Source organism: Rattus rattus, chromosome 4, assembly GCF_011064425.1.
Source record: "Rattus rattus isolate New Zealand chromosome 4, Rrattus_CSIRO_v1, whole genome shotgun sequence".
NCBI classification, from domain to species: Eukaryota; Metazoa; Chordata; class Mammalia; order Rodentia; family Muridae; genus Rattus; species Rattus rattus.
This window is the reverse complement of record NC_046157.1, coordinates 30,251,605-30,276,398: the sequence shown is the minus strand read 5'-3', so window position 1 is coordinate 30,276,398 and position 24,794 is coordinate 30,251,605. Positions and strand designations below refer to the sequence as shown.

General features: G+C 40.3%; 2 protein-coding genes and 1 pseudogene across 2 annotated transcripts in view; 2 read left to right on the top strand and 1 right to left on the bottom strand.

The window, feature by feature from the left end:
* The window catches only part of Slc9c1 (solute carrier family 9 member C1), a 71,335-nt gene extending 59,429 nt beyond the window's left edge, over positions 1-11,906 (bottom strand). Inside the window, exons 1-7 of the mRNA XM_032899293.1 lie at positions 11,789-11,906; positions 9,549-9,802; positions 8,453-8,553; positions 6,578-6,706; positions 5,279-5,444; positions 2,395-2,520; positions 898-1,059 (exon numbers count right to left, since the gene is read on the bottom strand). Of these exons, the coding sequence (XP_032755184.1) occupies positions 898-1,059; positions 2,395-2,520; positions 5,279-5,444; positions 6,578-6,706; positions 8,453-8,553; positions 9,549-9,696 (832 nt within the window). The 5' untranslated portion in view covers positions 9,697-9,802; positions 11,789-11,906. The remainder of the gene's footprint in view (positions 1-897; positions 1,060-2,394; positions 2,521-5,278; positions 5,445-6,577; positions 6,707-8,452; positions 8,554-9,548; positions 9,803-11,788) is intronic.
* A 422-nt stretch (positions 11,907-12,328) lies between these two features.
* Positions 12,329-13,851, top strand: LOC116898303 (annotated as a pseudogene).
* Positions 13,852-13,969: 118 nt separating this feature from the next.
* The window catches only part of LOC116898877 (OX-2 membrane glycoprotein-like), a 29,392-nt gene continuing 18,567 nt past the window's right edge, over positions 13,970-24,794 (top strand). The window contains exons 1-3 of the mRNA XM_032900249.1: positions 13,970-14,513; positions 16,694-17,032; positions 17,670-17,969. Coding sequence (XP_032756140.1) covers positions 14,450-14,513; positions 16,694-17,032; positions 17,670-17,969 — 703 coding nt within the window. The 5' untranslated portion in view covers positions 13,970-14,449. The remainder of the gene's footprint in view (positions 14,514-16,693; positions 17,033-17,669; positions 17,970-24,794) is intronic.

Below are 24,794 nucleotides of genomic sequence, written 5' to 3'. Positions count from 1 at the left end.
GCTCAGTTCTGGGATGCCCTGTCTATTTGATTGACTTAGGAATTTTGTATTTCTAGAACTACATTTTAATTGCTATAGACTTACTAAATGCTTTGATATTTATCTAATAGGGAACATTCTTCACATAAAGTACCTACTTCTAGAATTTCTGAATGGAAGACTTTCTCCATTGTAATTTATTCAAATCCTGTAGAGCTCAGTAACTTTTATATTTTTCTGTGTAAGTCCAGGCCCCCAATGTTTATGCCTTAATAGTTAATAAACTTTTGCTAATGTAAAATCATCAGAATTTCCAGATATGGGGGGCTTAGAACAGTGTTTTTCAACCCGTGGATCACAGCCCCTTTGGGGGGATGCTCGTAGATCAGATATCTTGTGTATCAGATATTTTTATCATAATTTATAACAGTAGCAAAATTGCAGTTATGAAATACCAACAAAAATGATTTTATGGTTGCAGGTTACCACAGCATGGGAAACTGTATTAGAGAGTTGCAGTATTAGGAAGATTGGGAGCCATTGGCTCGGCAAATGATACGCAGTCTGTTCTGGTAGGTAAACTCTCTATATCATGTAAGGAAAGTATGTGACTCATTTTTACACTCATAGCTTTTGTACAACTGGTTATGAAACTTTCTTTAGAAATGGTCCAATAAAGTATGATTACAACTGTGGCTTTGTCAAATCCCTCCTTGTTTTTAATTGACTTTCTATACCTGGGTACATTGTCCTCTGGATTCAGGCGTTCACATTTTTAAACATTTTGATATATTATTTGAACAAAAATATTCCACTTGAGATAATTCACAAGCTTTTTCATAGTTACCTATTCTTTGTGTTTTTTAATGTCTATCCCTTCTGCATAATTTAATGTAAAGCATGAGCCCTCCTACTTACAAACATAGAAGATGAGGTATAGAACTGAGAAGATGAGCGTGATGTGGTTGACGTCATCACCAAAGATGGTAGCCATCCATAACTGAATCGCTTTTGTAATTAGGATTCCAGTGATGAAACTTTCCACAAGATATGACCAAGCTGTAGACATGACCTTATGGGCTATAAGAAAATAGAGAAATGAAAACCATTCATGGAACTCACTTGGCTATCCTACTAAATAATGTTCTAGTCAAATTTTCATTCTGTCATGACTAAAATTAGCTCTGTTAAAATGAACATCAGCATACAAGTATCCCTTCAAGACACCAACTTCACAGTTTATAGACCCTGAGGATTATATGTTAGTCCTGTTTGTAGTTTCTTAAGGACCTTTCTTAAGGATCCTATAGCTGAATTAATTTATACCAATGGTCCATAGGAGTGCCTATTCTTCATGTACTCACCAACATTTATTATGTTTCTTATTTTTAATTATTTTTTTCTAAGTACATGGAAATAACTCATTCAGTCTGCATAGTAGTACTTGTATGAAACCTGGAATCATTCCCATAGATAAAAGGAAGGAAGGAATGTTAGATCTGCCTAGTAGAAAGAGGAATATCTCTGGGGATAAGTAGAGTATAACCGGAGAATTCTGTGAATGGCCCTGTATGCATTTGAGTTCTAAACTTGCACGGTTTTTTCCTGCCACTGGAAAAAAAAGAGGAGAGAATGGGGGCTGGAGAGATGGTTCAGCAGTTGAGCACACTGACTTTCTTCCAGAGGACCTGTGTTCAATTCCCTGCACCTATATGACAGCTCACAACTTTCTGTAATCCCAGTTCTAGGAAATGCAGATACCCTTACATAGACATACACGCAAGGAAAATGCCAATGTCCATAAAATGAAAATAAGTAAATTATACAAAAGGAGGTGATGGTTTGGGAAACATGAAGGACAGTCTTCATAACACAAACTGCTCTAACTCACTGGATTCTGTAGCATTATCCTAGTGTAGGATGGGGTGGTTTGAATGAGAATGCCTCCAACCCCCATAGGCTCAAATATTTGAAAGTTTACTCACTAATTAGTTTCCTAGCTACCATGACCTGGGGAAACAGACACTGGATAATGTACAAATGCCGAAACAATAAAAAGCAACCACTGGCTTATTTTCTAAGCTGTTTTGTTTATCTGGGTTTTATTTTTTTGGTGGGGGGGGATACACAGACGAAAACAAAACAACTGCAGTAGTAACAAGAAAATCCTGTCACCTCATTGTTTGTCCTATGCCTGCTGAAGGCTGCTCTCACCAATGGCCCCATGGGAAGTTTCACCTGATCCCACAGCAGAGTGACAGCAGTGGTGAGAAACCATGCTACGTATAGGTCGTATAGGTCAAGTCACCCTGCCAACACTTGCTACTTTCTATAAGCATAATTTATAATCAGATAATACATAAGAAGCTTTAAGAAACCAATTCAGCTTTTAAGACGTTAGAAAAATATCCTTACCTAGGGTATGGTTCATATGCTTTGACTTGAAACTGATCTGCACAACAGCACTATATATAATCAAGGATATCACTGAGGTCAGTAGACTCTCGCCATTAATTAAATTTGTGAGGCTTCTGGAAAGACCTACACATGTCAAGAAGATAAAGCTGCATCAATATTAAAGAATAAAATTGTTATTAGCATGCATTAACCATGGGTTCTCAGCTTCCAGATCCTCTTCCTCCAGGTCCCTATCTTTTGTGGATTTCTCCAAGCTAGCAATTTTGTACTCAAAAGATGTGTTTTTATGACATAGAGAGTCCAATTCTAGACCTGTTCTTAGCTATGGATTTGTGTCACCTAAACTATTGTCACATTGGGAAAAAAACAAGTAAATTTATTTATTTACCAACTCTAAGTCTCTACTATCATAATCAAACGCTAAATTAACTACAGTCCGTTGTATAGGTAATAAACAGTAGCTTTAAGCCACCACATTTTAGGGTGTTCATTATTCAGTGAAACGTACTATTGTATAACTACCCTAGTTCATAAAATACAACTAGTTAAGCAAACAGTGATTGTTTGAAAAGGAATAACAAATTTGGAGTTAAGAAAAACAAAAACAAAAACAAAAACATCTCAAGAAGACAATGCAAATGTATGTCCTGTACGGACCTGCACTCTACAGCCTGGGTAGATTGGTTTACTGTGAACAGTAAACAACCGTGCATGACTTACACAAGTGCATAAATAAAAAGTCATATTTATAGAGTTCTAAAATATTTAGAGGACAGAGACACAGTGCACTCAGTATACTGCTTGTGTACGAGCATGAGGACCTGAGCTGGAGCTCCTGAACCCATGTGAAAATTCTGTCCCTCTGCACCTGTAACCCCAGCACTAGGGAGGTAGAGGGTGACAGCCAGTTCCCCGGCTCCCTGACTGACCAGCCACACCAAACTTGTGAGCTTCCATAGTGAACGATCCTGACTCAAGTGTTGTGAGAGCCAATCAGGAGGATGATGTCTGAGGTTCTTCTCAGTCCTCACGGGTGCATACCCACTAGTGCCTCACTGCACATTCCCGTGGACTCACAAGCGCAAACCGTTGCTTTTCAAGATCAAGTAAAATGCTGCTAAGAGAAAGGCACCCTTTACAAATACTTTTGAAAGACTCAACTTTAGAAGAACAACAAAACTCCAAAACTGATAGAAATTTGTGAGATCAGCCTTCCAGAATACACCAATTAGATTATTGTCATTTTAAAAAAGACAAGGGAAATTCAGTGGAATACTAGATTACAAGATTCAGAGATTAAAATAGGTCCAGAACTGGATGTCATACAAATGTATGTCTTTTGAATAAGAAACTGTTAGATTGGTGAAATCCACAAAAGGTAGGGACCTGGAGGTGTAGTCTCAAGAGGATGAGATCCCACGGTTAATGACAGATTCGGGCTTGCATTGACTGGGAGACAGTATTTCCTTTTGTTGTTCAGGCCGGTCTTGACATCATGCTTCTCTTGCTTTACTCTCCCATGTTCAAGGATGCCTAGTGTGTACCACCCAGCTAAGTATATATTTTTAAAGCCTCTCATGAGGTGTAGCACATGGCAGAACACTTGTCTATCATGCTGCAAAACCTAAATTCCATTCTCAGTATCACAGCATATAATAAAATAAACACATTCTCCCCTGACCATATTAATCTCCTTGTCTTCAAGACTCAGCTCTTCTTTCTTCATGTATTTACACTTGACGTGTCTCTCATATTCTATTTCTATTTTCTAAGAGCATCCCTGTCCCATTTATCTGGCCAGAGAGTAGAAAATAAATTGATGAGAATATGTGTGTTGTTACTCTGTGTGTGTGTGTGTGTGTGTGTGTGTGTGTGTGTGTGTGTGTAGGTACCCATGATTAATCCATATTAATAGTTGATTTAAAATAATATTTCTATTGTCCATTATTAAAAAGTGATCGAATGGGGAAACTGGGTCATTTTTCCTGTACACTAAAAAACTGTATTATTTTGCTTTTCCGAATGATTTAACTCGATATTTTACTTCTTTCCTCCTTGATGGGAAATTTTTTTCTCCAATAATTATTTTATTCACTCTAAATCCCTTTCACAGCTCCACTCTCTCCTCTCCTCCCAGCCCCACCCTTACAAGTCCCTCCTCCTGTGGCTCCCTCTCCTCCTCAGAGAAGGGAGAACCCCAACCCCATAGGTACCACCCCACCTTGGGACATCTAGTCCCAGCAGGAGTAGGTATAACCTTTCCTACTGAAGCCTACCCAGGGAAGGCAATCCAGAAGGGGAAGGGGATCCAATGGCAGGGAACAGAATCGGAGACGACCCCTGCTCCACTCGTTACTGGTCCCATATAAAGACCAAGCTGCAAATTAGCTACTGATGTGTAGTCTGTTCTAAATAGTATATACCGCAACAATTCTATGATGTGTAATTTTATTGTTTGTTATTCTTCTGGCTTTTGATTAATGTTGACAGTGACTACAAAGGGCATTTAAAGCGGCCTTATCCTATTGGCTGTTTTCAAAGGATAGTAAGTATCGAGCAAAGGAAAGTCGACTACAGTGTGTACATAATAAAGTGCTGGTACAAACTGTTCTGTCAGTGCAAGGGAGATACTTGTATGACCCTAGTCCAAGATGGGAAACTGCTCTTTCTAGATGCGAGATAAGCTCCTCATTGGTCTTTCCTTCTTTACTAAGCATCACTTGCACAATACGTGCTAGGCCTCCACATCGTCCATCCCCTTACCACACCACTGCATGTGGTGAAATCCATCTCTGACAAAGGAGCTTCAGATGAAGATGAGTTAGCTACAAAATCTGTCCTCAGTATAGGAAAGGAGAAGAGAACAGAGAGGGGTACTTACCAAGGTCTCTTATGGAGGCTGAAGTAAGCATAGGATCCGAACTGATAAGTACAGCTGAAAACAGTAGCCAGGGGATGGTCTTTAAAGATAATTTATTCACAGACTGCAGATACCACAGTATTAAGGTGTAATTAATCATAAATCCAGGAATTGTAATTAATAATATCTGCAAAGACATTTTGGCGGTAGAGAGATCAGATCTCTCTTGCATTGTTTTGGAAAGCAGAAGACCAGAGAGAGGACTGGCTAGCGGTTTGTTAGCTCGCTCTGTTAGAGCAACACCCCCCACCTGCCCCACCTAAATAGAGATACAGGAAGTGGCTGAGCAAAGGTCTTCTGGGCCAACATGTACCACAGTTCTCTGCAGCTACTGCTCCCCCATTACCCGTTCCTTCTGGTCAATTGTCTGAACTCGGTGTGCCTGGTTTTAAATTAAAATGCATTGCTTCTGATGGTGTTTAGGCCAGAGCCTTCCTTTTACAGAACTATTTCTGAAAGCTTTGGAAGATATATATGCACAGCTTGTGACCAGATGAGTTTTATCTCAGTGGCTTTCATTAATAGAGCCCTCTCCTCTTGGTACTCAGATGCCGCTGGGATTTGGGTTACACTTGCTTCTGTGGGTCTCCCTCTGCACTTTCACTGCTCCTAGCAGTTGTAGTGTTAGATGGTAGGGATTTAAAATAGGACATTGCTCATCAAATTCATTCCTCTTTGATACAATATACTTTATTGTCATGTTCTTACAGGTTTCCAGAACTAACATCATGAGTGTCAAATTTTGCAGTAAAATAGTCAGAATTGTTTCCCTTCTCCAACTTTCTCCTGAGCTTCCAATATTCTAGAACACTGCCGATATATGTGTGATGATTTGTATATGTTTGGCCCAGGGAGTGGCACTATTATCAAGTGTAGCCTTGTTGGAGTAGGTGTGTCACTGTGCACGTGGGCTTAAGAACCTAATTCTAGCTTCCTGGAATTCAGTCTTCTGCTAGCAGCCTTCAGATGAAGATGTAGAACTCTCAGCTCCACCCGCCCCTTGCTCCCATCTTGATGATAATGGACTGAACCTCTGAACCTGTAAGCCAGTCCCAATTAGACATTGTCCTTATAAGAGTTGTTTTGGTCATGGTCTGTTCACAGCAATAAAACCCTAAGGCAATTTGTTTGTTTCTTTCTAGATTCACCACTCTGATGTACTATAATTTCCCCATCCTCTTTATTTTCTATTTTGGGATAAAATATTATAAACCGAACATAATTAACATGGTTAGTGTAATATAAAAGCAAAACTATTACCTGCCAAAATAACTTTTGAAGCATGTATATATCCATGTCAAATGCAACATTAAAGATAATTACTGGTGTAAATATCCCAAAAAACATGTCTGGGTCCATCCACTGTATGGCATCTGCATATAACTGGATCTAGTCATATAAAATTGATTATTCACACATATTTGCCCTTTATTAGCATAGAACACATGCCCGAGAGCCTTCTCTAGCAACAGAGAAAGAAAGTTTCAGAAAGATACAATACAGTATGGGGTTGAAGCAATTCTGTTGGGTGATATGCAACTTTGCATCTGATTGGCAGATGGAAACACATAATGGAGGAAAGCTAATACACATCCCTGGGCCCTTCTCAGGGAGAGGACATTGACACAGGTAGTAAAGACCATATAGCAGGTTTACAGAAACAGAGGAGAACAAAGTATTTTAAGTAAGTGGGTTCTTACATATAAGAATCTACAAATGAGTAAATGATCCCATGGAGTCCCAGGAGCTATGAAAAAGCCATGTTCAATCACAATCTGTGAAAGAATGAGAGGTCTAGGCTGGAACAGAGATGAAGTTCGTGTGAGTAGTGAAATATCAAGGGGGGTCATCTATCCTGATGCTTGTAGATATTTGCATGTTCTACTAGGAGCATTCATCTTTCTTCTGTGGGGCAGCCTACCACATGTGTGGACTTCAGCTAGCCTCTCTGGCTTTAGCCTGTGCTATCAGGGTTTTGAGAACAGGCACAGGATAAAGTTTACAATCCCATAACTGCTGTTCTTCTGAAAGTCTTTACTTCTGGCCCAGTTCCCTGCTTTTTCTCAGAAATCGAAACTGTGGCAAGCTGGCTTATTAGCTTGCAGAATCCTATCTTAGACAGGTCACAGTTCCATGGCAAAAGGTATCTTCCCCTGGTGGAGACATTGGAAGGACTTAAGAGTTGAATTTATGTCAAAAGAATTATCTAGGATTAGATAAGTGAACAGTTTAGTTTTTGTCCTTGTACAGATAGACAGACTCTCTTAACATTACTGGCTATGTCTGAAAAAATCCATCATTTTCAGAGCAGCTCTCACACTCATTGGATTGACCAACTAAAGTGGTCATTGGCTAAATACAGCCCTTGGGCTAAATCGGACTCACTGTTCATTTCATATATAGGCTGTGAAACAGCTGCGCCTTTCATTCATGTATGGAGAAGGCCTTTAGTAGCAGAAACTGAGATCACAGAGCCTGCACAATGGAAACAATTCTTGTTTTGTCCTCTTATAAAAAAAGCTTTTCCTCAAATTTCTGGGTGGGAGCACTGTTTAATGCATCAGGAATACAGTCTACATTTTTTATAGTAAGTATTCTCCTCTGTCTACATGATCCCAACTGTTCTAATGTTGTCACTTCTGTGTCTAAATCTCATTTGTCTTTGTCATTTCCATTTCATGGAATAGACTCAATTTCTATTTCTTTATATATCTTATTCTAAGCCCCTTTCAGGGACAAGCATGTCTTCTACAAAACATATAAAACATTTTTTAACTATTGCAACAGTATTGGATCATTATCGGAATGATCTTACTACCAGAATACTGTGATTGAAACTCCATGCTATCTTCCTGGCCAAATTCTTGTCTAGGATTCTGAATTCTGATCTATCCTCAGTAGTTGTGCACATATTCACTTCCAACAATCTCTGTGCTTCCAAACTGTGGGCTCTGTTCTTTCAGTGTGGTTTATTATTATTATTATTATTATTATTATTATTAATATATTACAAACATCATTTGCTTGTTTAAATGGAAGGAGATCAGGTTTTTGTTTTTTTTCAAAAATTCATTAGCCTTCTTTGCATTTATGCAACCCTTAGATATAATGTTGATATTCATTTATTATACATACCTGAGTAGATGCAAAACTCAGAATTTCAAAACAGCATCCAATTAAAAATAGTATCACAGGAAGAGGAATTGGAAAATCCTTCAGATGCATGTTCAAAAATGCTGCAAAAAGTATACTTGTTACTGATGAACCATGTAAAATCTATACTCATTACTAATAGACAAGATAATGTCATATTTACTGACTTTTACTATTATATGTTATGCTACTTCTAAATATCAAGGAAATAGAATGATATTTACTACTAATTACTGTTTACATGTGATCAAGACCTTCATTCATGCTGGCACAAAATCAATGTCAACACTAGCTGATAACTTTTTTTTTGGGTTGATTGCATTTCTTTAGAGACTTAACTATTAACTATTTATAACTTAACAGTTAACTATTGCTACATCCATTGGTCCTTGGGTCGTATTTGCAATCGTTTTTATAACTGCTATCATGGTTGTAAACCAAACGATGCTCATTTAGTTTTCAATTCCCCAATAAAAGAATAATTAACTCAAACTAAAACCAATTTGCCCAACAGAAAAAAATCCAAGAAAACCACAGTAACTTGTAACATTCCTGGTTTTCTTTGCCATTTCTGCGAAAAGGCTGCACTCAATCCTCTGTTAGGTATCAGTATATTTTCTTCCATTTACTTTTTTTCTGATTCTTTTAGTATAATTTCTAAACATGTCAAAGAAAGTAAAGAAAAACACCATTTCCAGTTTGTTGTTTCTTCTTCTTCTTCTTCTTCTTCTTCTTCTTCTTCTTCTTCTTCTTCTTCTTCTTCTTCTTCTTCTTCTTCTTCTTCTTCTTCTTCTTCTTCTCTTCCTCCTCTTCTTCTTCTCTTCCTCCTCCTCCTTGAATAGTAGTAACTGTGCTGTAAGTGTTTTAATCTGAGAGAGGTGAAGGACACTGATGACAGCTATGCCATCACTTTCCAAGGATAGGTGCTGCTTAATTCTTTCATCTGAATGTATTATATTAAATGTATGTAACTAGGTATACAATTCTAATTTCCTACCACTCTTACTTTCTTTCTTTAACTCAATCTGATATCGCTTACAAGATAGACTAGACTGAGGGGGGACGGGTCTTAGCTTACCTCCAATCGTACAGATCAAAGATAGTATCAAGATGATTTCTGGGAGGTCCTGGGGAGTGCTCAAAAACACGCTTTTGAGAAGATCCAGCCATGCATTACTCAGTTTGACATTGTGGGTTGTAGTTAGATTCTCAAAAACTTCTTCCATTCCCGTATTTAATCACAGTCAGCGTCTCAAACTCTGTGTCTCTGAAAAACTCACAGGGGATCAAAGGGAATAGGACTTTTCTTCTTGGTGTCTTCCTAATGCCCTTCTAAAAGAAATAAGGAGAAATAAGTGATTTTTCTCCTTTAAGTATCTTGAGTCCTCACTCATGGCCCTTAAACATTAGGAATGCAACTCCTTTCTGTGACACTTTCTACTGGAACGAAATGTAAACTGCACAATCCCAAGGGATAGGCGCTAGCCAGTGATGCCTTGTATCCATTCTCAGTCCTGACTGCTCCCCAGCCATTGTCGGTTTTGAACCTGTTCAACTACCGAAAGGAATCCTTCACAGAACCCTTCTCCCTCCATTGAGACCACAAGCTAGTGTAGGTTATGCAACTGTTTGAGGAAGTGAAATTTACTTTCAGGTAAATTTTAACCAGAGTACAGCTAACAGACCTTACTGATAGAAACCAGGACTTTCTTTTATCCTGTGTGGAGCACCATCGGGCCATGAGTCTGATAAGAGTTTAAAACAATGAACAATAGCCACAAACAGAGAACTTATTTCTTCCCAAGATCAGACAGTTTCACATTGGAGGTTTTTAATTGCTTTCAAGAAATCTTATCTTGTGGGCTGGGGCAAGGACTCCTCATGTCCTAGTTAACCTCAAATACACACACACACACACACACACACACACACACACACACACACACACACACACACAATTGCCTACCTCAAAATAATAAAAAAAAATCACAAAAGAAAACAAGAGCTTGAGGTTGATCTGGAAATAGAGCAACGGCTCTCAGCTATGTCTCTCCAGTAAGACTCCATCTCAGCAGCAGCATGAATCACTTGGAAAACTGAAAAGAAAAAAAATCCTGATGCTGATCCTGAGGTTACTTCCCTCGGAGGTGAATTAATTGATCCAGAGTGCATCCTGGGGCTTGGGAACTGTACAAGTTCCATTTTGACCTTCTCTGCCTGCTTTCAGAATTTAATACAGCAAAGGGGTCTCTGGTTCTGAACTGCATATCGGAAGACATAGTTCCATAAAACACTTTTAAATCATTTTAAAACATTTAATTCTAATCAAACAGTTCCCAAAAAATTATATAATTATTCTGCATTTTGATTATTACTGAAATTTAGGGATATCCCAGATTAAGTTTAACACAATTTATGACTAGTCTTTAATGTTTTAAAGATATGTGTACAAGAGCTACAGAAATAACAACTAGATTTAAAATGCAACCAAAACTTCTTCAGAGTAAATCAGTTTACTGTATTTCAATAAATTTATGAGTCCAAGTCTCATTATGAGAAAAATAATGATTTCCCTACATTGTTTCAGCCATTATGATTTCCCTATATAGTTTCAGACATTATTTCACCAAGGAAATGTTTTGGTTTTGTTTGTGGAGATATTAATGTCCACCCTGTTGTGTACATTACCCTTACTGGCCAGCCAACCAAAGCTCAGAGACTCCCTTTCTCATAGCGTGGAAGTTGCATCCATTCACTTTGTCCATGAAAACTTTTTCCCCCCATCATTACCATCTTGTAGGAAGGCAGAGAAGGAACTATCTCAGACAGTGTGTGATGGGATTCCTACTCACATGAGCAAGCCTCACAATTGGGGTTGGATACAACTGAAGGTCCCAACGTCTGCTTAGTGAACTCTGAGACATTAAACACCCTCCCTACTCACTGACCCTGAACAGGGAGGGAATTCTGCTCAACAGTGCTGGTAACTCATAAGGAACAGCCCAGGCTCACCATCTTCCACCCCACTTTCTTTTAGGGCATGGCTACTGGGTACGTCATCAATATGAAGTCATTATCCATGTGGTGGTGAGTATTTTCTCAAGACCTGATAAAAAGTTTAACAGTGAAGGGGTGAGACAGAAATTCGCCCTAAGGCCATTGGTCTTACAGTCTTTGGTTGTAATGAGAAAGCACAAGAGCGAGCCAAGACTCTAAGCTAAACCCAGTGGCTTCCTTTGATCTTCAAACAGAGGTGGTCCAGAGAACAAGCACCAGTTGGAAAGGTCAACTTCCAGAAAGAGAAACAGGAGGGCTCACCATCCAGGGCACAGGAGTGTCCTAGAGAATGTGAGAAGTGGAGGCCAGGAACTCCCTCTCACTCCAGAACTGTCCAAAACCAACTGCAACCTCACTGACAGTTACTTATTCCAAGCCCCGCCCCTGCTATGTGCCTACTGGCTGGAGGTCCATAACTCCTGACTTGATTGGCTCATAGAAACAGCATCCATTTTCTGTCTATTAAAGGCATTGAAAATTTTAAAGCTGTGCTTATTTAGAAAAGTAATAAGGGATCGAGAAAACAATCCTCCAGTAAATGTATTGTTTACATTAAAATGTAAATACAGTGACTGCAATACAGTAAATATATTATGTATATTTAAGCCGTAGTATAGTGAGTTTCTGGCCATGAACACATGGACAGTGTTTTCTCTGAATTCAAGTAAGAGGAAGTCTTCTGGATAGGGTGAGGTTATAGATATTTTGAATGCAGAATTTCTGGTTGCTGGATTTGAAGCTTTGGGTTGGGGACTTGGTTCTGGGAACAGAAGAATGAAATCAAGACAAATAGAGACCACTATGCCCAGCTTCGCCTACAAGTTCCTGGAAAAGCCCCAGTGGTTGGTGCTGTTCCCACTGTGTGGGAAACCCTTGTGCAAGCCTGTGCAGGTGTCAAATTGTGGCCACTGCTTCTGTGACATTACCCGCAGAAGTTCCTTAGTGAAGGAGTCTTCAATTGCCCCGAGGACCAGCCTCCTCTGGACTATGCCAAGATCTACCCAGATGTGGGTCTGGAGGTGCAGGTGTTAGGTTTGGCTCTATGCTGCATCCACAGTGAGGAGGGCTGTCGCTGGGATGGGACACTTCATAATCTACAGGGCCACTTGAACACTTGCAGCTTGAATGGAGTTCCCTGCCCGAATCGCTGCCCGGTCAAGCTGAGCCGGCATGACCTGCCCGCCCACCTGCAGCAGGACTGCCCTTAGCGCAGCCTCAGGTGTGAAATTTTGTGGCTGTGACTTCAGTGGGGAGGCCTACGAGAGTCACGAGGTTGTGTGCCCTGAAGAGAGTGTATACTGTGAGAACAAGTGTGGTGCCCACATGATGAGGCTGTTGGCCCAGCATGTCATTTCTGAGTGCCCCAAGCACACCCAGCCTTGTGCCTACTGTACTAGGTTTATGACACCATTCAGAGTCATTAGTACCAGTGCCAAAGACTGCCTGTTCCTTGCCCCAACCAATGTGGAGTGGGCACTGTGGCTCGGGAGGACCTCCCCATCCACTTGATGGATAGCTGCAATACTGACTTCATGCTCTGCCCTTTCAAAGAGTCTGGCTGCAAGCACGGGTGCCCTAAGCTGGCAATGGGACGTCACGTGGAGGAGAGTGTAAAGCCTCCTCTGGCTGTGATGCGTGCCCTGGTGAGCCAACAGCAGCAAGAGCTGCAGGAACTGCGCAGAGAGCTGGAAGAGCTATCCCGTAGGCAGTGATGGAGTGCTCATCTGCAAGATTGGCAACTCAGGGCGTCATCTACAAGAGGCCAAGGCCAAGCCTAACCTGGAGTGCTTCAGCCCAGCCTTCTATACATATAAGTACGGTTACAAGCTGCAGGTGCCAATCGCTTTCCTTAATGCCAATGGCAGTGGGGAGGGCACGCATCTCTCCATCTACATCTGTGTGTTGCCAGGAGCCTTTAACAATCTCCTTGAGTGGCCCTTTGCCCGCCGGGTCACCTTTTCCCTGCTGGATCAGAGTGACCCAGGTTTGGCTAAGCCACAGCAGATCATTGAGACCTTCCACCCTGATCCAATCTGGAAGAACTTCCAAAAGCCTGACACTTGGCAAGGCTCCTTGGATGAGAGTTTTTCTGGGCTTTGGCTAACCCAAATTTTATTTCCCACCAGGACATCCGAAAGCGAAATTACATGTGGGATGATGCAGTTTTCATCCATGCCTCTGTCGAACTGCCCTGAAATATCCTCAGCCGAGAGAAGATCCTTTTGGGTTCAAGTGGGAAGGGAGATGGGACAGGATCTCAGGCATGGGCTGCAACTGGATTGGGGGCCGGACCTCCTTTCAGCTTCTTTTGCCTAGGTTATTAGATCACTCTCCTTACCACCACCACCACCACCGTCATCCCTACCCCTCAATTGGTGCTTCAGCACCGGCTTCTGGGGGAAGCAGGTCTCAGGGTTATCAAGGGCTAGAAACGTGATCCCAGGGCCTGCTTCCCCTCCTGGTCAAGGCCAACTACATTCTACCCGGGCTGAGGTGCCTGTTCAGGTGCGATTTCCCAAGAGCCATAGAGGTTGTGGGAGGTTTTGGCAAAGGGAGGGGCTGTTATAAAAATCTGCCTCTAGACTAATTTCTCTTTTCATTCCCAGTAGGGCCCTCTCTCTAGTGCTAGAACAGAAGAGCAGGACAGCTCTGATTTTTTTTTTAATAAATCCTGAATTGTATTTACAAAAAAAGAGATAGAATTAGATTATTAAATGAAATAAGAATATTTATGCTTGTAGAAAGATTATTGATTTTGACAGATGGTCATTGGTGGGTCTCAATGGAAGAGCATTCCATTAAGTTATGTGGAAGAATGATGTCTTAATGAGCAACCATGATTTGGTGGGGAAAAGTATGAGGAAATATTTGTCTCAATCAGCAGGGGAACAAGATTAGCGAAGACCTCCGTCAACAGATTCAATGGACTTTTTACTCCATTGCATTCTCCATCTCTTACTGCTTCCTCTCTGTGAGCAAGAATCAGGTAACTTCATTTCCTTTTATAGATATTTAGCTGGAAGTCAATGGCAAATAAATACTACCTGGTAGGCCATGTACTGTTTTATGAATGGTTAAGAGGGATGTGTGCTTGGTTCTGTGTGCTAACCATAGATGGATACAATCCCACAGTTAGCAAATCATACAGTGTGAGCATATTTGAAACAATGACTATAGAAGGTGAGGGAACGGTGTGAATGAACTTCTGAGGTGTGCACCTCTTGCTGAAAGTGGATAGTTTCCTGGAAATATGTCTGTTCTGTGTTACTGTAAAGGTAGCAGACCTGCTAGACACAAAGGGTATCTTTGCAACTTCTATCTGTTTCTCGGAATCATGGCCGGGTTCACAGTTGAGCAGAATATATATGTTTTAAGTTTGAGACCGACTTGTCTCCAGACTCACGTTCATTAAGATGTGTTTTTGTTATAAAAATAATCTGCTTTATGGATTTGTCTATCACTGCAAGCTGACCTAATTTAAGAATGTATGTAACATCATCCTATTATTTTTGGCTCATACTAAGTGACTGAATAAAGAGCATTTAAACCATCAGTTTTCTTCATGTTAAGGTGATTATATACATCTATGATGAACCTTTAAGAAGTGGGGTTAATAGTCTATGGAGGTGGCTCAGGGATTAAGAGTCAAGAGCAAATAATATTCTCTTGGAGGATCCCGGTTTTGTTGGAAGCACCCACATCACCAGGCTCACAGCGCCTGCCAATCAAATTCCAGGGGATCCAAAGACCCCTTACCTTCTGTTCAAGGGTGCATATCCCCACTAAAAGCATAGTTAAAAACCTAGAATAGTCTTTAAAAAATATTTGAGGAGAGGAAGCAAAAAAAAAACATGGTCAACTCAAAAGAGGGGCTGACAGACCCTATTGCTGATGCCAAGAAGCGCTTGCTGACAGGAGCCTGGTTTAGCTGTACCCTGAGAGGCTCTGCCAGAGCCTGACCAATATAGATGCAGATGCTCACAGTCAACCATCGGACTGAGCACGGGGACCCTAGTGGAGTAGTTAGGGGAGGACTGAAGGATCTGAAGGGGTTTGCAACCCTGTAGGAAGAACAATAATATCAACCAACCAGAATCCCCAGAGCTCCCAGGGCTCCAGCTGCATATGTGGCAGTGGATGGCCTTATCTGGCATCAATGCAAGAAGAGGCCCTTGGTCCTGTGGAGGTTCAATGCCCCAGCATAGGGGAATGCTAGGGCGATGAGGCAGGAGTGGGTGGTTGCAGGAGCCCCCTCATGGAAGCAGGGGGTGGAGGATGAGATGGGGTTTGTGGAAAGTTTATGGGAAGGAGGATAACATTTGAAATGTAAATAAATAAAATAACAAAAAAAAAAAGAAAAAAAAGAGGGGTTGAGGTTTAATGATAAAGTTTTTCATTAGAATGAAGGCAGGCCTGGGTTCGACCCCTGACACCGATAAGGAATATGTTTGTAAACAAAATGGATAATGAGAAAGGTTCCTGTCATGGTATAGCTCCAACTGTAAAGACACAGGAAGCCTGGGAACGAATGATAATGAGGGGCTAAGCAGTACAGGAACTGTTATGGCATCAGTGATGGACAGCTTGATTCATTCATTCACTCATTCATTCATTCATTCATTCACTCTTTCTTTCTTCTCCTACTTTTTGCTAATTTTGGTTTTCTTGTGTATTTAATCCTTCTCTGCAGGCAAGGAACAAATTACTTAGGAAAACTAAAACGTTTGTAGTGGTTTTAACTGTCAGATGAGCTTGTGTTCTCATTCGATTCAAGACTGTGAGTCAGGTGGTGTCAGTTAAGGCTGTTACGGAGATGAAAGTGCTAAGGTGCAGGAAAGGAAAATAATGCTATTGCTAGAAGACCACAGTCCCACAGACCAGCCCATGTGAAGCATGAGCACAGAACTTCCTGACAAACAGGGTTTCTCTAACTAACGTGTCTCATGTGTTGAAGAGGTTCCTCATGATTTTGTACAGCTCAGATCCACTGCACTTTTGGAAAACGATTTGATACAAATTTGCTTGTAATCTCAGTCTAGAGAGTGCCATTTCCTAGTATGTAGAAGAGGCAATGAAAATGGTTATCATAAGGCAAAGAGAAGTGCTGTTAGTACCTCTGGGGTAGTACACGTGCATACTTTCCTTAACGCTGAACCTCCTTTTCAGAGTCTTCACAGAGAATAAAGCATAAGAATTATGAAACAGCTATCCTGGGAAGAGATGTTACCATCTTCTGCAATTTGACCAGTTTGGCAGATGTTTTGCAAGTTACCTGGCAGAAAATCCAAGACTCTTCGCCTCACAATATTGGCACTTACAGTCACAAATATGGAGAAAAGATTCTCCCACCATACGTAAACAGGCTGCAGTGCAAGATGCTGGAACCCAGCACCTCCTTCATGACTATCCAAGGAGTGACATTTGAAGATGAAGCCTGCTACAAGTGCCTGTTTAACACTTTTCCACACATCAGCCATGGAGAACAAACCTGCCTTAACATTTCAAGTATATAACACCTTCCTCAAGGGTCCCATTATGGGGGTAGACATCATGGAGTTATAGCTCTTAAGGACACTACCCTTAAGGAAGATAGATAATGAAGGCTGATGATGTTTGATCCAAGTTACTTAGACAGGAGAAAAATAATGGAGGCCAATGGGCATGGCGCACTTAGGCAGTGCTGTCTCCCACCTCATTTCTTTAAGCTATGCTGCACTGGCTTCAGTTAAGAAGAGAAAACCTACAAGAGTACAGAGTGTAGTTACTAAATGGAGAAGTTGTGAGAAAAGATAGAGACCCCTGAGAGGAACAATAGAACTAAGGGCATTAGTATTCCACATTCTTCAAATAAGCAAAATCACAGTACTAGTAAGAACGCAAGTCCTGCATTATGCTGCTATAAATGGAAAGTGATGAGGATGTGTATAATATAATTTATAGTTGTATGGAAGTTGAGACAGCAGTCAGTGGACAGAAGAAAGTGCTGGAAGTTTTATGACGTGTGTGAGGAGGTATCAGATAGGGGTGTGTTTTCAGCATTTGTGTGTCATATAGAAATTGGGGGGAAATGCCATTCTCTCACAGGAGAGAATTTGGTATGGCTTGTCTTTCTAGTAATTTTGTTTCCTCCTCTTTGCCTCAGCTGTATCTGAACTAGTAACTGAACTCCAGTCTATACCTGGCTCTGAGGATCTTCATAGCCTTCGTTGTTCTGCTGTGGGAAAGCCTGCCCCTGGAATCTCCATTTACCCATCACAAGTCACAGTACACCCAGAACAAGAATACCTTGTTCAGAACCCCAATGCCACAGTGGCTGTCACTAAAATCTACAGCATCTCTTTGAAAACTGCGAGGTCCCTGGGTCTTCAGAACGTGGTTGTGTCCATGACTCACCCAGTAAGACATGAAGAGAAGATAGTCCCTCTGCCAGGAAATCAAGGAGGTAAGTAAAAGTGACAGGGAAGTCGAAGGGGGCAGCTGGTGCTGGGAAAACAGCTTAGTCTGTGAAACACTTGCCATGAAAGCATGGAACCCAAGTTTGATGCCCACATGAAAAGCCAGTTGTGGGTGTGTCCTTGTATTTCCAATGCTAGGCAGGCAAGCAAAGCTGAATCCTGGGACTCACTGGCCAGACAGCCTAGAATAATCAGTGAGTCTCTGCTCTCAGTTCAGTTCTCTAAGACAAGCAAAATATTGTTAACAAGGCTAAAATGTCACAAGTTGGAAGGCTTTTCTGGTTTATTTCTGGCTTCCATAGTTCATACATGTACACACACATACATGTATGCAAACAAGCATGCATTTACACATGTACACAAACACACACACACACACACACACACACACACACACGAAAGAGAGAGGAGAGATATTTATCTTTAAAAAAATCCATTATGAAAAGTATTCATACAAATAAGCTATTTTGGAAGAAGTCAATCAGTATAAAGTACACACATGATTAAGGCATGAACAATGAAGCCAGGCACAGTAGCACACACTTTAATCCCTGCACTTGAGGTTTAGAAGCACAAGGATCTCTGTGGGTTCAGGGACAGCCAGGTCTACAAAGTGAGTACCAAGACAACAAGTGTTGTAGAGAGAGATGCTATTAAAAAAAACAAAACAAATCAAAGAATGGACATTCTCCACCTTAACCCTGCATACTGCAGCAGGGTTCAATAAACACGCTCTTTGCCATACTGCGTTTGCTTGCTTGTTTTTTTTGTTTTTTTTTGTTCATAGTTTTTGGTCTTGGTTTTTCTTTGGAGGCAATGATAGCCATTTTTATTTTTCTGCCAAATACTTTTTTTTCCCCAGAGCTGGGGACCGATGCCAAATACTTTTTAAAAAGTATTTTCATAATCTTTTAATTAATGTTAGGTAGTTTTGTTTTTTTTTTTCCATCAATTTGGTGAAAGCCATTGGATTTTCCTCACTTTAAAATTTTATTTTTTTAATTAATTAATTTTGTCTCTCATATATTTCATCTCCACCACATTTTCCCCTCCCTTCTTTCCTCGATTCTCTCTCCCTCAAATCCACTCCTTCTCTACTTTTCTTCAGAAAAGAGCAGGCTTCCCATAGCATAACAGAGTACAATAAGACTAGGCACACACCCTCACATCAAGGCTGGATGAGGTAACCCAGTAGGAGGAAAGCATTCCAAAAACAGGCAAAAGAGTCAGAGACAGCCCTGAGTCCCACAACACCAACCTACACAACCATAACATGTATGCAGAGGACCCAGTCCATACTCATGCAGGCCCCCAGATTGTGTGCTCCTATAAACCCCGGGAAGTTGATTCTGTGAACCATGTTCTTCTGGTGTTCTTGATCCCTCTGATTCCTACCACCTTCCTCCTTTATTCCAAGAGATTCCTAGAACTTTGCCCAGTGTTTCACGATGGGTCTCTGCATCTGCTCCTATCAGTTGCTGGATGAAACCTCTCTGATAACAGTTATGCTAGGCTGTGGTCTGCAAGGATAGGCAAATATCATTAGGAATAATTTTCTTGTCCAAATCAGTATATCATATTAGAACATTTTAAAACCAAGTGAGTTTTTGTGATTTCTTCTCTCCCATTTTCACCATGTCCTTGCCACTGAGACCTCCTGCCTTAGAGCTTCCTCACTCAAGATTTATTTCCTCTTCCAGGACTCAGGGGTCCATGTGCCCTGATCCCACTGCATCACCTAATAATATTACTCTCTCTCATTCTCTTTTCTAAGTTTTTTAAAAAGACTTTAACCACAATTAGACCTGCATGCATACACACACACACACACGCACACACACACACACACACAAAGAAACATTCAGGCAAAACACAAAACACTCATTCATATGAAATGATCATAAATTGGATGTTAAATAAAACTAATAAGTATATATATATACATACACGGATATACAAGCACATATACCACACACACACACACACACACACACACACACACACACACACACACACACACTTGACCGTTGGTGTTTTTTCTTTTTTGTTAGCCCATTTTTTTGACTGGCCACTTGGGTGTTTGTTTGTTTGTTTGTTTGTTTGTTTGTATGTTTTTCAGTTCTTTTGCAAATTCTGGGTGTTAGCTCATGTCTGAAATGAAATGTGGCTGTGGACCATTTGTTCTGATAGATTCTGTTACTATGAAGTAAACTTTCTAGTTCACACAGTCCCATCTATCTGTCCTTGGGGTAGACCGCGTGCTGTTGGATTCTGTTCAGAAAGTTCTTGTCTAGAGCAAGTTCTCAGCTTGGGTACTGCTCTTTGGGGACACACTTTCCACCCTGGTGGCTTGTATGATTTTTCTTCTCATCTTTTTTTTATTTATAAATAACAAACAGTTTAACAGGTGACTTAAGTGCTCTAGTAAAAGGCTAGGAAACCCAACACGGGGGACCAACATGTAACACAGAGCTGGTCAGTAACTGGAAGGCTTTGCAGGGTAGGATGCACCATGTAAACAAAAGGGAACTCCTGAAAATCCCTGGTGCTGTGGTGCTGTCACAGTGACTCACCCTCATTACAATGACCTTCAGCTACTCACAAGGGAATGCCACCATGACCTAAGCATGTCTTGTAGGTTGTTCCTTTTGATATTGTTTCATTAACTTTTCTCTTTGTTAAGTTATCACACAAAGAATGTGTATAAAAATACTTTGTTCTACTGTCCTCTTTCACCGCCCTGTCTCCTGGAAGCCAGGGGCCTTGTATATGCCAGACAGGTGCTCAAAACCAAAATTGGAGTGTCTTCAGAGTTTCTTTTCTTTTTGCTTCTCTTTTTTCTCTTCCTTGCTTTCTTCATTTCCTTCCTTCCCTCCCTTCTTTCCTTCCCCTCTCTCTCTCTCTCTCTCTCTCTCTCTCTCTCTCTCTCTCTCTCTCTCTCTCTCTCTCTCTCTCATTTATTTTAAAATCTTATGTGGTTGCTGGGTTTGGCTTTGAACTCACTCTGCTCACTCTACAGTCCAGGCTAGATTTCAATTTTCAATTCTCTTTCTTCAGCCTGCCCATTAGGTATAAATGCAGGTGCCACTAACACAACCTTTCTGAAGGCCTCCAATCTGCAGGTTACTATTTTTCATTACTCTTGTAGGAAATGACTATTATCTCTTCACATAAGGGGCTATGTAGTTTTTCACTCTTAACCTCAAGATTTATTCTGGTTTCTTTTCTATGTCCATGAAAGTGCAGACACAACTGAGATTTTTAAGTTTCCTGTTTGTTTTTAACAACTGTGTTTTCCTATCACTTGTAGAGCATACAATTCAGTGATAGAATAGGAGCCAATAACTTTTAATATATTTACAAAATTAACAGCCATTAGTAAAGACATCATAGAACACCTCTGTGTGCCAAGGTCTTCCTGCTCCCTTGGCAATTTGTTTTTATTAAGATAGAAGTCGCCATATTAAAGGGTATCATCTGTAGCTTGTTGGTGTTTTCTAATTACTTTGCAGCAACCTTGGATGTTTAATTACAGAACCTCTCCACTACTTCCTGAAGAAACCAAACACCTTTTGCAGTAGCAAAAATCCCCAATGAATAAAGCAAATGGCTTTCCTACTACCTGGCAGTCACTAACGTATTTTCTATGCCGATGGATTCATCGACTGCAGTTACTTCCTTTCAATGCAATTCTACAGTATGTGGCTATTCTGGATTGCTGGCTTCCACAAAGTGGGTTTTCAGTGTTTACTCATGGTGACATGTATCAATAATTCAATTTTCATGAGTCAAAAGTATTCTCCAGTATAGATGCACCACTCTTCATTTTCCAATTCATCAGTTAAATGGTGCTTGAATTATTTATATTTCTGACTGCTGTGAAAAATTCCTCTTGAGCATTTGTGCACAAGGTTTTACATAAACATATATTGATATTTTTCAGCTCCCTGGTAATAATGAACCCGAAGCGCATTTGTGGGTTATATGATAGATAAAATGTCCAGTATTTTCACAAGCTGCCAGGGGTCAAACTATTTTAAGTTCTTAACAGCCATGTAAGTCTATTTGGGTTTTGCTTACATCGCTGCCAATATTTATTATTCTGTTTTCAAAACCAATATAGTTATATAATAGGTAGGAATGGGTAATTTATGTAATACTCTATATGTTTTAATATCTATCAAATCTTTATGTTCCCACATCAAGAAAGCCTATAAATTGTGTCTCATACATGCATGCATGTATATATCATATGTACATATCCATATATACATATACACACATGTGTATATTCACATATAACATATTGCATAGACATATAACATACATGCATATATGCATATACACAAATATGATATATAGTTCATGTGAATGGAATTGTACATAAAATTTTAAAGTGAATGGTTTTGTAATATTATCCTTCAAAGGACATTTACTTTTGCTGTGTCTGAGTGTTTGTGGTAAGGGATAATTTTCTCAATCTTGTTAAGAGTAAGCAAGAAAGGGCTGGAGTTATGGCTCAGTGAGACAATGCTTGCTTGCATGAGTAGGACTCTGGGTTTGATCTCTAGCCCTGAAAAAAAAATGGAAATATATGCTTAAGTCTTTGAAAAGCAGAGGCCCCTTTCTGCTTCATTCCTCTCTCCTGGATTGTAACTATGGAGATTTAACACTAAAGTAGATATCATGCTCTATCCCTGGACAATATTTACCTCCAGGTTTTATTGTTCAGTGTGATTGCTTACATTTCTGCCTGGTTTTCAACTGCTCTGTTTTAACTTTGAACTTGATAACTGGTACATTTTTGGTGAAATGTGTTCCTAAGAGTCTAACCTGACACTTGGATGATGCTTTCTCTTACTAGATCTATGACTGATAGTCTCTCGTATATTAAAAGGTTTTAAGTAATTTATCCAGATCTTTTTAATATTTACACGGGGAAGTTTGGATTCAAGCTAACCAGGTGACTCTGGAACTCAAAGTGGTCCATATTATTCACTTGCAAAACAACCACTTTTATTATTTTACGGTTTTAATTTTACACTAGTCCTTTTATTGTTTTACAACTTTCCTTTTTTGGTCTTTTGTTTCCATGATTTTGTAACTATTCATCAGTTAACGAACTTTGAACCTCCATTTCCTGCAGTAGAAGACTGTCATTTTCGATCTTCATCAGACCCTTAGATCAAGTGTTGGAGATTCTTGGTTTCTTTTAACTGTGTTTCCATAACTTCAAAAGAGTGGTATTGATTTTGTTCATAGTCTAAAGTCTGGCTTTATTTTCATAATCCCCTCATATTAAGATAAATTTATGAACATGATATGGAGGTATTGATTTTGTTCATAGTCTCAAATTGTTAGGATTTATTTTCATAAATCCCCTCATCTGGATTAAGAACCAAATTTCCATGAACATGATATGGAGGTACAGTCAGTGGTACCTCATTCTCATTCTCAGCACATAGGCAACTAGAGGAAGGGACAGAGCATAACTGGGAAGAGAAGAGAACAAAGTAAGAGGTAGCTGTGGGGTAGAACTTAGACAGAATACCAACATTCCCCCCATTTTGCCTTAATTTAAAAAAGAAAATTATAGAGGATGGTGGAGCATGAATAGGGTGATCATAATCTCTGACTACTACTGTGTGTGTGTGTGTGTGTGTGTGTGTGTGTGTGTGTGTGTGTGTGTGTTTAGAGAATAAGATTAAGCACATTTGGGAGGAAAGGAAAACATTTTTTCTTAGATGTACATTTGAAACCCAGAGGAATCCCACTCTTTGGAAGAGGCAGTAAGTGGGAACTTTAGGCAGATGAACTTTTCTGGGTGGAGTCTATTTGGCCCACGAGAGGTAGGTCTGAGTGGGTTTCCTGTAGTTTATAAGTTTACAGCAGAGATAACAACATGAACATTCTTTAAGATAAGTATTTTTGTGGAGCAGAGGAAGAATTTGTCCTACAGAACGTGTCCTGGATGTCTTAAAACAGTTTGCCATGACAAAAAGACAGAGAAAGCAGTTTCCAGATCCTATTTGGAAAGACTGCTTAGCAACAGAGGGGTTCTAGACTTCCCAAACTTGTGGGTCTACCTGAGAAGCTAATAAAGAAAACAACATGTCTGTGTTAGTAGGTTGGCTAGCTAGGAGAAGGAGCAGAGGGGCTGCTGGAGTGTCAATGTCTAGTATATTAGGGGCCCTGGGTACAGTTGCACACAACCAGGACACAGGGGGTGCAGAGCAAAGGCAGAAGCAACTGCACACAGCTGCAAACTTTATTAATCCTTATATAGATATGAATATGCATTACTACAATTTCCATTTTGGCAAGATACCATAAAATCGTTATTCCCACGATATCAGGAACAACTGAGGCAAGACTAAACAAAGAAATACGACTAAACAAAGGTTTCTTCTCAAAATATTCACATAACAAGTCACCCCTCTTCTTATTATCAAAGTATATTTGCCTTTACCAAGAAAGCATGAGAACTGCTTCCCCAGAAACAGGACACAGCAGAACACAGTTTAAGGTCAAGTGAGAAAAACATTTTCTTCTCAAGGGTGACATTCCAGCCCCTACTTGCACCTGTCACCAGTCCTTATTGACCCTGCCTGGGAGCTGCATCTCCATGTCTTAACACTGGAGAGCTTGAGTTCAGGCCAATGGATGGAGCAAAGGAAATGGAAGCTCCCAATTTAGCTAGAAGATCCCTTCCCAATAAGGAGACTGGGTATGTTGGTACTACCAAAAAGGAATGGGTGAGAGGTACACCCCTAAAAATGCAGCCAAGCAGTGGGGTTTGGTGAGGAAGGTAA